At 45.2% G+C, this 12,330-nt stretch overlaps 1 protein-coding gene across 1 annotated transcript in view; it reads right to left on the reverse strand.

Moving 5' to 3' along the window:
* The window catches only part of SUCLG2 (succinate-CoA ligase GDP-forming subunit beta), a 317,157-nt gene extending 315,151 nt beyond the window's left edge, over positions 1-2,006 (reverse strand). The window contains exon 1 of the mRNA XM_068253828.1: positions 1,886-2,006. Coding sequence (XP_068109929.1) covers positions 1,886-1,957 — 72 coding nt within the window. The 5' untranslated portion in view covers positions 1,958-2,006. The remainder of the gene's footprint in view (positions 1-1,885) is intronic.
* Between the last annotated feature and the right edge of the window lie 10,324 nt (positions 2,007-12,330).

Genomic DNA, 12,330 nt, shown 5'->3' on the forward strand with positions numbered 1-12,330 from the left:
ACCACGACTCCAACTCCGACTCTGGGTACCCAAAATTGCTCAGACTCCGACTCCTCAACTCCAACTCCTTAGTCTAATACTTAACAGGGCTGTGGATTTTGTACAAAAATCATGCGACTACGACTCCCGACCCTGGGTGCCCAAAATTACTCCGACTCCACAGCCCTCGTATTAACTACAATAGTATTACTTTGAAGGTGCACACACAGTGGCTATTATTACCACTATAACCCCAATAAAGAACTGATGCAATGGCTATAGATGGACTTAAACTCCAATTGTAGGGCAATGTTTTGCTCAGCAGCAAGCAGAATTCATCTGGGCTAAACTTCGCATGGAACTATTGCTCAACAAGTATTTTTTTTCCAGGTTTATACAAAATATGGCTTTAATTTGTATTCAGATTACAAGTAGACATGTCTAAATTGCTGCAACCATGTTCCACTTGGCGCTAGTCTACTTTAGGGGACCAAACAGGAAACCGCACAGGGAAATTCGGAAAACCTAATTGGGTGGGCGGCACCCTCCCGAACTGCTAGGTTTCCAATAGGTTGTAGTAAACTATGCCCACACTATTTGGCCAATCACAATGCTTTGTGGTGTAGGTGGTGCTGTGACTGGAAAACTGTTCCCTATGAGGTTCCCTGCTGGGTCCCCTAAATTAGACTAGCACCTTCCACTTTTGCAATCTATATACATACTGCAACCAAATGTGCATGAAGTTGGAAACGTCTGTCATCACCAGCAGTGGGTGGCACATGGACCTAGGCATTCCTCTAGCGCAGGGGCTCGGCTGGGGTTACATCTGCACCCTCCATTCCTAGCCCAATGTGTTTCCTCCCCCAGAACTGTAACGGAAGCTCAGAGGTCATTTTGATATGAATTTGATGGCTTTTATTTTGCAATGCATGCTTTATAACTTTAATTAAAAAAATAAATGAAAAGCATTCTCACAGACCATTAGTTTAATGTACAATACTGAATTTTACAACAGCTGTTTGTTCCTGCAAAGCAGGGACATGTTCAGTGACAAACTTTGCAATGCTAAAGTTATCCATACACTACCCGATAAGGCCAAAAGATAGATCAGAATCTGATCAGAAATGCATCTTCCTGATTGAATCCTTCCATACAATGAACATACATTTTTAATTAATTTCAGCATGAAATTTATTACAAATATTTTGAACCACAACATTGCACTATTCGATGCAGTGCAACACTATGGGCTGTCGATCTACCGCTGTTCTTGACCCACCGCCGATCAAATAGCTTCTGTCTGATAAGTATAAGCAATTCAATCTATTTCGGCCAACATTCAGTGGGGATGGCATGTTGGGGTATACATTTCTAGCAGATTCGATCTGCCGCAAAACGAAGGGGGTAGAAAAAAAAAAATAAATGAAAGAGCTGGCAATACACTTTACAATTTTTTTTTTTGCCCAATTAGACATTCAAACACCTAATTGGGCAACAAATGTGTTTACCATCAGTACCCTCAATCAGTATTCTGATTGTCATTACGAGAACCACTTTGGTGGTTCTTGGTGTCGGTCATAATGTCGATCACATCACCAATCAAAAACCACAGTCCTCTACAGTGTATGGCAAAGTTTATGGCCACCTTAAAAATAGCTCTGCAGACAGGACAGCCCTGGAAGCAAAGCCTGTATGCTGGATCTATCAGAGATGACATTAGCAAGTGAGGCTGCAGCCAGCATTGCCTCGATCTCTGCTTTGCACTGAAGTCATTGTGCAGAATGGGACAGCCAGTCAGGGTCAGCAGCTGTCCAGCGTTATCTGTGCTCGCCATACGTCTGAGCCGGGCTTATCATTGCGCCATCACTCAGACTGCAACCAGCTGCAGCCACCCAGCACCCCTCACCTTCTGCTTGCCGAGCAGTGAGCTTCTGGCTGGAAAATTCCTCAGGACTTGTCCTATCATGGAGGCCGCCATGTCTAACCGGAAGCGCCTGACAGACTCCACATGTACAAAGCAGAGAGCGTCACTAGCCGGCTGGTTCCCGCCCTCCAGCGCGACTGGCTGATTCCTCAGCGCTGCGGCCACGCCCCCTCCCACTAGTGCTGATTTGCTGAAACTTTCCCAAACATCCCAAACTGGCTGCTTAGTACTTATTTCTCCTAATACTGTACTTTCTGTCGCGGCCAAAACTAGCTCATTTTCATTTTTTTTCCTTAGTTTAGGATTCCCTTCCCTCCTCCAAATAACTTGACTCTACCCAAAACATTACCTTAGGGTTAGTGCAAAAGTTACAGATTGCCCAGCAAGCTTATGGTGAACCAGAACTAGGAGTGTGTAAGGGGCTGAAAGAGATCAAAACGCCTCCTAACTAAAATGCTATTCAAAGCAACTTTTGGAGTCAGCGGTGTTTGCAGCCAATTACATTCTATCTTCCTAGACTCTAAATGCAAGACGATAACAAACTGTTTTCTCTTCTGCACGGTACCTGGAAAGGCCTCATTCACATTACGAACGTTACTTGCCCTTCTCTTTTCACAGTGCATGTACTTTGCTAGGTACAACTGTTTCCATTGATTCTAATGTGCCATGTTCACATCTATGTGCTGCGTTATTGTCCGTTTGAGAAACGTGGTATTGCATTTCTGTGCATTGTGCTGTGAAGCACACAGCAATGCAAGTAAATGGGTGCACTTTTTTAGCATAGCAATCAGGGGAGGACTGGGACCTTTTGGCCTGGGGGGACAACACAAACTAGAGGCCCGTTTCACGGCATCCCCAGCCCAAAGCCATATCTTTCTTGTGTGCAAATCTTCAAATTGTGATGACTAACAGCCCCAGCCACACACATACACACACACTATGTACCTGATGCCTAACCCCATTTCTCCGCACAATCTACCTGTCTGTGTCTGATGTCTAACCTTAAAGGAGTTATCAGGCTTTTTTTTTTAATGAAAATAAGTGCTACTTACCCAGGGCTCGTCCAGCCTCAAGCTCCCAGCATGTCCCTTGCCGCAGCTCTGCAGTCAGCTGTTCGCTGCCGCTGCCTCCCAGCCCCCGGCGATGACGTCAGGCCGACTGTGCCTGTGCGAGCGGCACTGTCAATCACCGCCACATGGACCAGAGCGTACTGTGCAGACGCAGAACTACTGCGCCTGCGCAGTGCACTCCGGTCCACGTGGCGGTGATTGACAGTGCTGCTCGCACAGGCGCAGTACAGGCCGACATCCAGGTCGGACTGGTGCCATCGCCGAGGACAGGGAGGCAGCGGCAGCGAATGGCTGACTGCAGAGCTGCGGCGAGGGACATGCTGGGAGATTGGGGCTGGAGGAAGCCCCGGGTAAGTAGCACTTATTTCATTAAAAATGCCTGATAACTCCTTTAAACAACCCCCCCCCCCCCCCCCCACACACACACACACACACACACACACACACACACACACAAACCTACCTACCTGGTGATGCCTAACCCCACTCCTGCCCACCCACCATACAAACTACTTGTCTGACACCTACCCCCCCCCCCTCCAACTACCTGTTTGACAGTGCCTAACTGCCTGCCTCCCCCCTCCCCTGCCGCCAATCACACCACAAGAAGAAAAAACGTTCCCCCTCAGGCCAGGGTCAGAATGGGGATGATTATCACACAAAAAAAAACAACTCAGAAGGCACTGGCCTGGGCAGAGAATTGAATTTGACAGCAGTAGCAGGCAGGCAGCAAAGTGTGAGTAACTCAGTGACAAGAAGGTAGAAGAAGTACAGAAACAAAATTTTATAAAAACCACCTTCTCCTCTGGCAACCTGGACCCGACCTCCTCTATCCTCCTGTCTCCTCAGTCCTACACCTCCCCCTCCTCCACAGCAGCAAGCAGCTATAGGTGGCATCTCCGACTCCCATCCCCCAGAGTGTCCGACTCCTCCAGCCAGGACAGCCATCCAGCCACTCGTAGCCGCAGCTCCAGGCCCCCAGCCCCCCCCCCCCCCCAGCACAGAAAGCTGAAGAGTGAGACAGCTCACTCCGATGACACCGCAGGCACAGCAGCACGTTGCGGTCGGCAATGGCTCCAGGCGGGGGCCGGAGTCAAGCAGGGTCAACCCACCGGGCCAGAGAGGACCTAAGCTATTTGTGTCCTTGTGCCGCTCACATCCACCGCAGGCGCAGCCACGCACAAGGGCACACCACAGCCGGCCGCCTCAGCCCCTTCTCTGATTGGATACTTCAACTTGCCGGGAAATATCGCGCGAGGTTGCGATCCCCACTGCGAACCTGTCACCTGTGGTATGTCTGCGGCCTCTGCGTATAGCAGTGGCTGGCCCTAATTACTTAAGATTTGGGTGGCCCGGGGGGCAATTGCCCCCCGTCCCCCTGGGCCAGTCCTCCCCTGATAGCAATGCAGTTTGGAGATGCAATTTTTTACCACAAATTCCTTTCTCTAGGGAGTAAGCAGGGAGTAAAAAATATTTTCAAATGAAAACAAATTTTTATTGACAACTGCTACATCAAATAAGCCAAACGCATGCTGAACAAAAAAACGCCTTCAAGCGCGTTTAAGAGCATGTAAAACGTATTTTTAAAAAGTGCAATACATTGAAATGTGTTATGAAACGCTCATCAACACCTTTTTTATCATGTGCTTAAATATGTTTCTGAGAGCACCTAGTGTGAACGAGGCCACAGCGGTTGGGTGCGATGAAATGAACCGCTGGGAGCTCTACGTCTGAACTGGCACATACTCACCTATGTGGCTGGGAGCTTTGGGGTCGCTGTTTCAGACAACTATTTGGATCCCCCACACTGCTCCAAAATTACAACACCCCTCACATGTCACAGGACAAAAAAAACACACACAACTTGTCAACCAGTATACTGGGGAAAGGTCAGTGCCAGCGAAGTGACAGGATGACTGTAGCATATCAGCCCCCAGAACTGGCGGTTGCCCTGAACTCTAAGTGACCTGATAACCTCAACTATAAAATATTTCAAATTACCCTCCCCCTTAGAGAGGTTCAGAAATGATGTCTACTTTGTGAGGGGATTGTAAAGGCATTAAAGACTACATCCCCCAGCATGTATCAGCAGCCAGGAACACCACATCTCTTGGCATACAGCAGTGACAATTGTTGCATTTTTGCACAAATATGATATAGTCGTGAGAAAACATTCTCACACAAATCAGTGCATGTGTAAAAATATATGGGCATGCATGGGAAAATATATTTTCCAAAATGATTTTAGACACGAGAAAACCCATTTTCACGAAAGTTCCTATTTATGTGAACGTGTATATTGTGAAAACTCCACTGTATGTTCATAAATATTTTATGTCAGAATAAAATGTGTGTGCATCCCTAGTCATTAATGATTTGTCATGTTAGATTACAGACAGACGATTGTCCGCCTGCACATCCTACCGCTTCCCCTTCCACAGAACAGGCTGCTGAGCATATATCCGAACAGCATGTCAGTACAATAATCATTCCTAAACTGTCACCAGATACTATCGCTATCAGCTGTTTTGGGTAACAGAAATGTTAAGGGTGTGAGTACCTCAACCTATCTTCTTGGCAGTTCCAGCTCTAAAGCTGCTCACCAATGATACAATTTTGATTGTACGATTTTACCACTTCTGTGTAATATGAGGGACTACCTATCCGTTCAAAATATATTCTCTCAGTTGACCCTTCCACTGCATCAATTTGGTAAGATTGTACAATCAATTGTATCATTAGTGGGCACCTTAAAGTGGGCCTGAACTCTTGCACAGGACAGAAGGAAAACAGAGAAATGCACTCTGTAAGTATTTAGAGAGTTTAGCCTATCTAATTTCCCCTCATCAGTGACTAATCACAAGTTGTCATTTGATCTCTCCCCTGTGTCACCTGGTTGCCATGGCAGATAAGCTCATTTGAAAGCACAGGATGTTAATAATATGTCTGCATCCATGAAAGCAGGAAGTAGACACACTGCAGATTAATTTTAGAATTTGTATCAGCTGCAACAAAGAAATGTTTTTTCTTTAAAGGTTATTATGCTGTTGTGTATCTTTTAGAGCAGAGAGGAAGTTCTGTGTTCAGGTCCGCTTTAAACTACTCCTGAATTTAGTGTGTGTTTTAATGATTTTAATCATGTTGTGTGTGTGGTGCTGTAACATATGTCACAGCACCATCCCCAGCCTCCAGCACCCCCTGTGGTCCCCGCTCTGCCCAGCTGTAATATTCAGCTGAGCAGATCGTCGATTATGTGGGCTTGGGGAGATTGGAACAGGGAGGGAATTGGTAAACACAGGATGCTAACAATATGTCTGCTTCCATGAAAGCAGAAAGTAGAAATACTGCAGATTTATTGCAGGTTTTGTATCAGCTGTGACAAAAAAGTTTTTCTTTAACCACTTAAGGACCACGGGCTTAAGCCCCCCTAGTGTCCAGACTATTTTTTACAAAATAGGCCACTGCAGCTTTAAGGGCTCCTTGCAGGGCCGTACAACTTAGCACTCTAGTGATCCCCCCCCCCTTTCTGCCCACCAACAGAGCTTTCTGCTGGTGGAGTCTGATCGCTCCCCAGATGTTTTTTTTTTAATAAATATTTATATGGTTTTTTTCTTTTTTTTACAATAAATGACACAATTTTTTTGTTTATCTTTTATTTCCCCACCCTCCTTCCCCCTGCCAGCCTATCACAGTGATCGGCTCTCATAGACATCAGCCTATGAGAGCAGATCACTCTCTGTACCTCTAGAGGGGACAGCCGTGTCACACAGCTGTCCCCAGTACAGAGCTTTATTAGATCGCAATCACGATCGCCGCTGGCAAACTGATGACGGAGCGGAACTCCTTCATTCAAGCGGAGATGCGCCAATTAGCATGGAGTGGTCCTCGGGCAGCCATCGCGTTCACGCCAAGCGGCGTGGAGCGGTCGGCAAACGGTTAAAGGCTACGTTCACAGTGGGACGTTATTGTCCTGCGTTATAAAGTCAGTATAACGCAGGTTACCGCACTGCAATGTTAAGACTATGCAATGTTCACAGTGTGACGTTAACTTATGCTCCACTGTATTTACTGTATGTAATGGCAACACAGCGTTAATGTACGTTACCACCTTTTTTGCAGTGTGTTGTAATGCTGTGTTGCGACTTTAACGTTGTATCACAACGCAACGTCCCACTGTGAACCTAGCCTAAAGGTTATTATGTTGTTGCATATTTTATAAAGCAGAGAGGAAGTTTATAATAGAGGCAGAGGATCAGCAGGGGCGTAACAATAGACCCTGCAAGGGATGCAGCTGCAGGGGGGCCCAGAAGCCAAAAGGGGGCCCCGTCCTGAGAGACTGACAACTAAGGGCAAGAAGAGAGAAAACTTTCTGCTCTCTGCACAATTGTACTAATGACTGCACCTGCTCAGCCACTGATAAGGAATCACACAGAGTTTTTTCAGACAAAGATTTGTAGACAGTCCTTATTCAGTGTGCAGCAGGGTCTTGTTTACAATGTTGTTAAAAATGCATGCAGTGCTTCACTGCTGTCAGTTTGTATATGCATGGGAAAAACACATTCAAGTATGCTGTAGCCAACTGAATAACATTTGTTCTCAGATTACCTGTGCAAAAAGCGCGGAGGGGGCGGGCTGTTGGAAGGAGGGGGCCCTTCCAAAGTTTCACAGGGGGCCCAGTGATTTCTAGTTACGACCCTGGCAGGACAGCCAGGCAATGTGCATTATTTAAAAAGAAACATGTCAGCCTCTATATCCCTATTACCTCGGGTTCTCTTTAAGCTTTTCTGTACATTTTGGTAGCTGTTAGTACTACAAAAGAAACAAGGACATTTATATTCACCACATGTATGAGAAAAGTACTGGAAAACTGTGGAGCAGTGCAGTCACAGAGGTGTGATCTATATAGGAGTATACGTCTCTGTGTAGTTGTTGTGTATTTGGTGACACAGTCTTGGTGTCTTGCTGAGGAGACAGTAAAGCTGACAGATTGAATCATTGAGATTTAAGCCACGTCTAAAAAATGAGATATCTGCTGTAAAGAAAGGTTTCTAACCTACAATTTCCTGAGATTTACTATCTATTTGCATCACAGGGAACAAATAAGGTATTCAGTAAGTTATGCAGAGGAAAGTTGAAAGACAGAAATGTAAAGAGATGTGAATCGGCATGTTTTACAGCAATTTGCACTGCAGACGTCATTATTCTGTCTGTTTCTATGTTTTACTCTATGTCTGTCCACTTTTTTTTGTCCTGCCCCTCTCTACCTCTCCCTCCTATATTCCTGATATATCAGTCTCTGCCTGTCTGCCTTTCTTTTGTCTATTTGTCTGTCTTCCTGTTTAGTTTTGCTCCCATGTTCTTGTTTAATGTGGATGTGACTTAAAGAGAACCAGAGATGAAGCACCTTCATGTATTTTATTACATTTATCAGTGGGAACATGACAGTAAACACCTACCCTGCTTTTGGTTTCATTGTTATCTGCTTAAAGGGACACTTAAGTCAAACAAAAAAAAATTAGTTTTACTCACCTAGGGCTTCCAATAGCCCCCTGCAGCTGTCCGGTACCCTCGCCGTCTCACTCTGATCCTCCTGGCCCCGCCGGCAGCCACTTCCTGTTTCGGTGACAGGAGCTGACAGGCTAGGGACGCGAGTGATTCTTCGCGTTACTGGCCACAATAGCGCCATCTAAGCTGCTATAGCATATATCATATACCATATAGCAGCATAGAGGGTGCTAATGTGTCGGGAAACGCGAAGAATCACTCGCGTCCCCAGCCTGTCAGCTCCTGTCACCGAAATAGGAAGTGGCTGCCGGCGGGGCCAGGAGGATCGGAGGGAGACGGCGAGGGTACCGGACAGCTGCAGGGGGCTATTGGAAGCCCTAGGTGAGTTAAACTCATTTTTTTTGTTTAACTTAAGTGTCACTTTAATTAGTCTATTAGCAACTGTGATAAGAATCCACCGACTATTCAGTCGAGGTTTGACCTGGAATCATTATAGCTGAGTCACTCTTCTGTGGAGTCCTTTCAAGCCCAAGCCTTCCCCCTCCTGGCTTAGATCTTCTGCTTTGCATACTGAGAGCTGTTATGACTGGGAGGGGCTGCTGCTCCTGAGATAGAAGCTCTGTGGCTGTAATATGATCCCTGTGTGCTCTGTGTGCACTAGATTCTCATAGGAATGAAACTGCAGTTATTATCAGTGACACTTCCTACAGGCAGATCATACCAAAATGAAAGCACATAGATGAAAGGCTGCATTTAGCCTAGATAGCAGCATAGTCTCATATAGCCAAGACAGCACATCCAGAACAACTCATATAACCCGGAAGGAGAAGGGATATGAGCCGGCGGCCATATTTGATTTTTCCTGGAGCAATAATGGATAAAAAACACTAAAAAAGGCACACCAGAGCGGCAAAATTATCAGGTAGAGCATTTATTCTTTACAAGCTATCAACTGATATGTTTATTTTGTGTGAAACGTTCATCTCTGGTTCCCTTTAACCACTTGAGGACCACAGTCTTTCTACCCCTTAAGGACCAGGCACTTTTTTTCCATTCAGACCACTGCAGCTTTCACGGTTTATTGCTCGCTCATACAACCTACCACCTAAATGAATTTTGGCTCCTTTTCTTGTCACTAATAAAGCTTTCTTTTGGTGCTATTTGATTGCTCCTGCGATTTTTACTTTTTATTATATTCATCAAAAAAGACATGAATTTTGGCAAAAAAATGATTTTTTTAACTTTCTGTGCTGACATTTTTCAAATAAAGTAAAATTTCTGTATACATGCAGCGCGAAAAATGTGGACAAACATGTTTTTGATAAAAAAAAAAAACATTCAGTGTATATTTATTGGTTTGGGTAAAAGTTATAGCGTTTACAAACTATGGTGCAAAAAGTGAATTTTTCCATTTTCAAGCATCTATGACTTTTCTGACCCCCTGTCATGTTTCATGAGGGGCTAGAATTCCAGGATAGTATAAATACCCTTAAAAAACACACGATTGGTTCACATGATGGCCAGGGGCCCCGGGCCCCTCTCACTGGCCGGGGCCCCAAGGCCAACACGCGATACCTGGAGGGGAGTGCAGGTGGGCCTGGACCTCTCACACCCAGGCTCTGGACCTCTCACATCCAGAAAACCCACCAACACTGCCTCCATACTAAATGCTAAATCCAACACACACAAGCAATAGAACACAGCAGTACATGCATCCAGCTACATTTGAAATTGGTCAGCAGGTGCTCGTCAGCCAATCAGGATGCACTGTCATACACCCTTTACCTGCCATACCACATCTAGCAGCCATTAGCATTCAGGTGGGAGGCTTCAGTTGGACGCCATCGCAAGATTGCGTCGCTAGCAGGACCGCCCCGTGCAGGCATTCCTCCCACAGGGGTCCCTCCTTAACCGCTCACCTGTCCGCCATGTCCTAGAGCTCAAAAGAAAACGTTTAAAAACACACGATTGGTTCACATGATGGCCAGGGGCCCCGGGCCCCTCCCACTGGCCGGGGCCCCAAGGTCAACAATGAATGCTAATGGCTGCTAGATGTGGTATGGCAGGTAAAGGGTGTATGACAGTGCATCCTGATTGGCTGACGAGCACCTGCTGACCAATTTCAAATGTAGCTGGATGCATGTACTGCTGTGTTCTATTGCTTGTGTGTGTAGTATAAATACCCCCCAAATGACCCCATTTTGGAAAGAAGACATCCCAAAGTATTCACTGAGAGGCATAGTGAGTTCATAGAAGATATTATTTTTTGTCACAAGTAAGCGGAAAATGACACTTTGTGACGAAAAAAAAAAGTTTCCATTTCTGCTAACTTGCGACAAAAAAAAATGAAATCTGCCACGGACTCACCATGCCCCTCTCTGAATACCTTGAAGTGTCTACTTTCCAAAATGGGGTCATTTGTGGGGTGTGTTCACTGTCCTGGCATTTTGGGGGGGGTGCTAAATTGTAAGCACCCCTGTAAAGCCTAAAGGTGCTCATTGGACTTTGGACCCCTTAGCGCAGTTAGGCTAAAAAAGAAGTACTATAATGTGTTTTGGGGTGTATTTTTACACATACCCATGCTGGGTGGGAGAAATATCTCTGTGAATGACAATGTTTTCATTTTTTTTTACACACAATTGTCCATTTACAGAGTTATTTCTCCCACCCAGCATGGGTATGTGTAAAAATACACCACAAAACACATTATACTACTTCTCCTGAGTACGGCGATACCACATGTGTGGCACTTTTTTGCACCCTAACTGCGCTAAAGGGCCCAAAGTCCAATGAGTACCTTTAGGATTTCACAGGTCATTTTGCGACATTTGGTTTCAAGACTACTCCTCATGGTTTAGGGCCCCTAAAATGCCAGGGCAGTATAGGAACCCCACAAATGACCCCATTTTAGAAAGAAGACACCCCAAGGTATTCCGTTAGGAGTATGGTGAGTTCATAGAAGATTTTATTTTTTGTCACAAGTTAGCGGAACATGACACTTTGTGAAAAAAAACAATTAAAATCAATTTCCGCTAACTTGTGACAAAAAAATTAAAACTTCTATGAACTCACCATACTCCTAACGGAATACCTTTGGGTGTCTTCTTTCTAAAATGGGGTCATTAGTGGGGTTCCTATACTGCCCTGGCATTTTAGGGGCCCTAAACCATGAGGAGTAGTCTGGAAATCAAATTCCGCAAAATGACCTGTGAAATCCTAAAGGTACTCATTGGACTTTGGGCCCTTTAGCGCAGTTAGGGTGCAAAAAAGTGCCACACATGTGGTATCGCCGTACTCGGGAGAAGTAGTACAATGTGTTTTGGGGTGTATTTTTACACATACCCATGCTGGGTGGGAGAAATAACTCTGTAAATGGACAATTGTGTGTGAAAAAATCAAAAGATTGTCATTTACAGAAGTATTTCTCCCACCCAGCATGGGTATGTGTAAAAATACACCCCAAAACACATTATACTACTTCTCCCGAGTACGGCAATACCACATGTGTGGCACGTTTTTGCACCCTAACTGCGCTAAAGGGCCCAAAGTCCAATGAGTACCTTTAGGATTTCACAGGTCATTTTTGTTTCAAGACTACTCCTCACGGTTTAGGGCCCCTAAAATGCCAGGGCAGTATAGGAACCCCACTAATGACCCCATTTTACAAAGAAGACACCCCAAGGTATTCCGTTAGGAGTATGGTGAGTTCATAGAAGATTTTATTTTTTGCCACAAGTTAGCGGAAATTGATTTGAATTGTTTTTCTTCACAAAGTGTCATATTCCGCTAACTTGTGACAAAAAAAATAAAATCTTCTATGACCTCGCCATACACCTAATGGAATACCTTTGG

This window comes from Hyperolius riggenbachi, chromosome 9, assembly GCF_040937935.1.
Source record: "Hyperolius riggenbachi isolate aHypRig1 chromosome 9, aHypRig1.pri, whole genome shotgun sequence".
Classification (NCBI taxonomy): Eukaryota; Metazoa; Chordata; class Amphibia; order Anura; family Hyperoliidae; genus Hyperolius; species Hyperolius riggenbachi.